The 3,968-nt window shown below is 36.8% G+C and overlaps 1 protein-coding gene across 2 annotated transcripts in view; it reads left to right on the top strand.

The window, feature by feature from the left end:
• Nucleotides 1–3,968, top strand: part of TSG101 (tumor susceptibility 101) — a 52,217-nt gene that overhangs the window by 29,038 nt on the left and 19,211 nt on the right. For both annotated transcript variants that reach the window (XM_008590644.1, XM_008590645.1), the window contains one exon: nucleotides 2,489–2,580. In XM_008590644.1, coding sequence (XP_008588866.1) covers nucleotides 2,489–2,580 — 92 coding nt within the window. The remainder of the gene's footprint in view (nucleotides 1–2,488; nucleotides 2,581–3,968) is intronic.

Raw genomic sequence — 3,968 nt, 5'->3', positions numbered from 1 at the left:
GGCGCTCCCGCCGAGGGTTCGGATCCCATATAGAGACTGGTCCACTCACTGGTTGAGCGCAGTGTGGGCGCGACACCAAGGGTTGCGATCCCGTTACCGGTCAGTAGAAAAAGACAAAAAGAAAAAAAAAAGTATCTTTTACAAAGTTATCATATGCAACTTGCTTTTTTCATTAGAGATATGTCGACACTCATCCCATGTCAGTATATTCTTATATACGTGACTTTACCTAATTTTGACAATTTCATCATAGGGATGTACTGTACTTTAAACATCCCTCCTATAGAAAAATAAGTTTTACTCGTTTTTTTACTCTTATCAAGTACTAAAGCAAAGTAAACCTCCCCAAAGATTTGTTTGTCCTTGTATGTAAATAAACTCATGGGATAGATTCCTGGATGCATAATTGCTCGAGCAAAGGGTATGCACATTTAAATTTCTGATGGATGATGCCAATTCTCCTTCAAAAAGCTTATCCCAGTTTGTAGTCTCCCACCAACAGGTTATCAATGTTAAAAATTTTGAAGTATTTCCAATATGAGAGATGAAAATGTTTCAGTGATTTTAGTACCTTATTTATTTTTCAAATTCTGGAATATTTTAAACATATAGAAAAGTACACAGGGCCGGCCCAGTGGCGCACTCGGTAGAGTGCGGCACTTGGGAGCCCAGCGGCGCTTCCATCGAGGGTTCGGATCCCATATAGAGACCAGTCTGCTCACTGGTTGAGCGCAGTGCGGGCGCGACACCGAGGGTTGTGATCCCGTTGCCCCGCGCAGTACGGGCGCGACACCGAGGGTTGCGATCCCGTTACCGGTCACGAAAAAAGACAAAAAGGAAGAAAAAATAAAACAGTCTGCAAAGATAGAAAGTAGCACAACTCAATTATTTTTTTACTCAAGAAAAATTATTAACCCTAAACATGGAGAATAACCATGAAGGGGAAATTGAGCAAACAAAGTAAAGAGGCAGGGAGTTCTCTGAAGTTAATATCTGTACGCCTAGGAGAATTTTATACCAAGTTAGTGAAAAATTCAGATTGTTTTTGAAAAGGTATGAAAAATGGGAGGAATTCCAGAAAAATGAGCAATTTATCTCAGTTTTCAAAAAGGTGGGTTCAGAAATTTGAGTAAGATTGGCATTTTTTCCTTACAACATCATAGCATGAATTACCAGAGACTAGAAACATGCTTAAAATTTTTCCTTTTTGATTTTGCATCCATACTGATAGATAAGCAAGTTATCATGACTGTATTGAATCTTCAGCAGGTCATTTACAAAATTTTTTTGTTGGGGACAAGTTATAAAGCATAAGCTGGTAGTATAGATAAGAGAATCTTTGAACCACTGCACTGAAAAAGGATTATTAACCATGAACTCAGAAAGAGCTGTTGCTTCACGGCTCTGTGCTAACTCTTTTTAATGAGTAATTTTAATGGGCTTGTAGAAGACGTGTTAATCAGAATTGCAAATGTCATAGATCTGACAATTGCAGCTAAAATAGGATTAGATTTATTGTCCAATTAACAGGTAGCTAGTAATCATTGTTTTACTTTTCTTCTCCATTATAAGGGAAGCACTGACAAACTCGTGAGCATTCAGAGGAAAGTGATTATATCTAAAAATTAAATCCTGTGAAGAATGGTTGGAGGAATTAAGAATATTTAACCTGTAGAAGAAAACACTGAGGGGAAAATGTTAGACATTTTTCAAGTATTTGAGTGTTAGGAGTCTTCATATATTCAAATGGTCTTCCAGAATGCAAATTTAGGACTAGTATTAAGAAGTTATATTGAAATCATGTTTAGTGTTCAATAGAAAAAGGTGACCGTTTGTCAGGGATGTTGTAAATAATATTTATAGATAAGATGTTGGATAGGAGATGGAGGAGAATACCTCTAAGGAAAGTTCCTTCTGACTTTGATGTGAATACATGAGTGAGACAAACTATCCACAGAGTGAGAAGAAAGTTTTTAAAAAACTATTTGAAGAGGTATATTTTCAGATTAAATATGAGGGTACGTCAAAAAGTTTGTGGGAAAATTTGTACATCTTTTAATTCTATTTTTCCATGAACTTTTTCAAGTACCTTTGTATTCGCAAAGGTTACCAATGAGCCACACATAAAAGTTAAATAGTATCTTTTCCGTATATTCTAGGAAATCAGAACAGAAAGTTCCCACAAAATATTTGTTCCTTCTGATACTGAACTAGAAATACTGTAGTTGCTTTCTGCTCCTGTGAAGATGATCCCGAAATAACCAGGGCCAAGCAAGAGTATTTAACCATTCACTTTAAGAGTAAATCCAGTGCCATTAATAGAATTTGCATAGAACTTTACTCAAATAAACACCTGAAGCTCTAAAATTATAAATTCATTAAATGGTAAAACAACAGTATGTCAAGCTTAATTTCCTGAACAGGGTTCTTAAAAATACTATCGTGCTGGGTCATCTTAACATTCAATGTTTTTTGTTTTTTTCTTTAGTGGTTACCCAGGCTGTCCTTACCCACCTGGTGGTCCATATCCTGCCACAACAAGTTCTCAGTACCCTTCCCAGCCTCCTGTGACCACTGTTGGTAAGTACCCTTGAAAACTTGTATTTCTCCACATAAGCAAAGTCAAAATCTCCTGTTGTTGAAAAGTGCATTTTACTTTTACATGTGAAATTTTAGAATACTTCTCTTTCGTAGAGGAAAAGCCCTATGAAGGAAAGGGTTTTGGGGTTTTTTTTTAGATTATAGGTCAGTGTCCTAAAACTTGAAGTAAATAATTTATCATCATATAAATGAGGCTTCTACCAAGGCATAAAAATAAATCTGAATAACTCATATCATTCTTTCCTGTTTGTCACATATTTTTATTGGTGAACCTTATATGTATTGAACTATTGGCAAATACTTAGGTTTCCCTGGCCCAGTTGTATGTAAAAATATGAGCATTTTTAGAAGAAGAAAACACCATGGGTTAACATGAGTGGATCAAGTAAGACAAATTATGACAGACCAGTAGTTTTTGCTTTTTTGTGTTGCTTATTACAGTTGCCAGAACTTCCACTGAGAAAAGTAATGCAATAAGAGAACTTCTGCAGACTCCCACCCCCATATACAAGGGTTCTTTAGAAGTTCAAGGAAAAATTCATATTATCTTTTAATTCTATTTTTCTTTGAACTTTTTGAACACTCTTGTATACCTACCTCCCATCACCTGCATGACCATATCTGCCTTTTCTCTGTTACTATAGCTCAGTTAACTTTGCTTCTATTTGTAGCTGATTTCTCCACTAGATTTTATCTTTTCTAACTTACTCAGGGGTATCACTTCAACAATTCTCCTCTCTCATTATCAGTTTTTGTTTTGTACCGGATTGCTCTCAGTAGCACATAAAAACATGCCCTAAAATAACCTTAAGAAATTCTCCCTTTGACTCCATTTTCCCTGCCCACAGTATTTCATTTCTTCATTCTCTTTTGTGACAACCCCTCAAAATAGCTGTCTGTCCATCTTATCTCCAGTTCTTCTTCTGCCTTTCTTAAACCTCCTTCTTTTGGTCTTTCCCTCATACCAATGACCTTTCTGAGGTCAAATCTAATACCCAGTTACTATTCTCATCTTACTTGGCATATTAGCAGCATTCAACATGGTTGGTTACTCCCTCCTTGATATGTTTTCCTCTCTTATTTTCCAAGACACTACACTCACTTGGTTTTCTTCCTATCTCATCAGTACTCATGCTCAGTCTTCTTTGCAGATGCTTCTTTTTCTTAATGTTGGAGTGTCCACTGGCTTAGTCCTTGGCACTCTCTGTTCTCACTCTCCTGATAATTTCTGCCAGTCTCATAGCTTTATTTTTTTTTATTTTATTTTTTTCCTTTTTGTCTTTTTTTGTGACCAGCAACGGATCGCACCCCTCAGTGTTGCGCCCGCACCTCGCTCAGCCAGTGAGCGGCCGGTCGGTCGTAGCAGT

This window comes from Galeopterus variegatus, unplaced genomic scaffold (genome assembly GCF_000696425.1).
Source record: "Galeopterus variegatus unplaced genomic scaffold, G_variegatus-3.0.2 Scaffold6246, whole genome shotgun sequence".
NCBI classification, from domain to species: domain Eukaryota; kingdom Metazoa; phylum Chordata; class Mammalia; order Dermoptera; family Cynocephalidae; genus Galeopterus; species Galeopterus variegatus.
The sequence above is the reverse complement of the archived record's forward strand: the minus strand, read 5'-3'. Positions and strand labels throughout refer to the sequence as shown.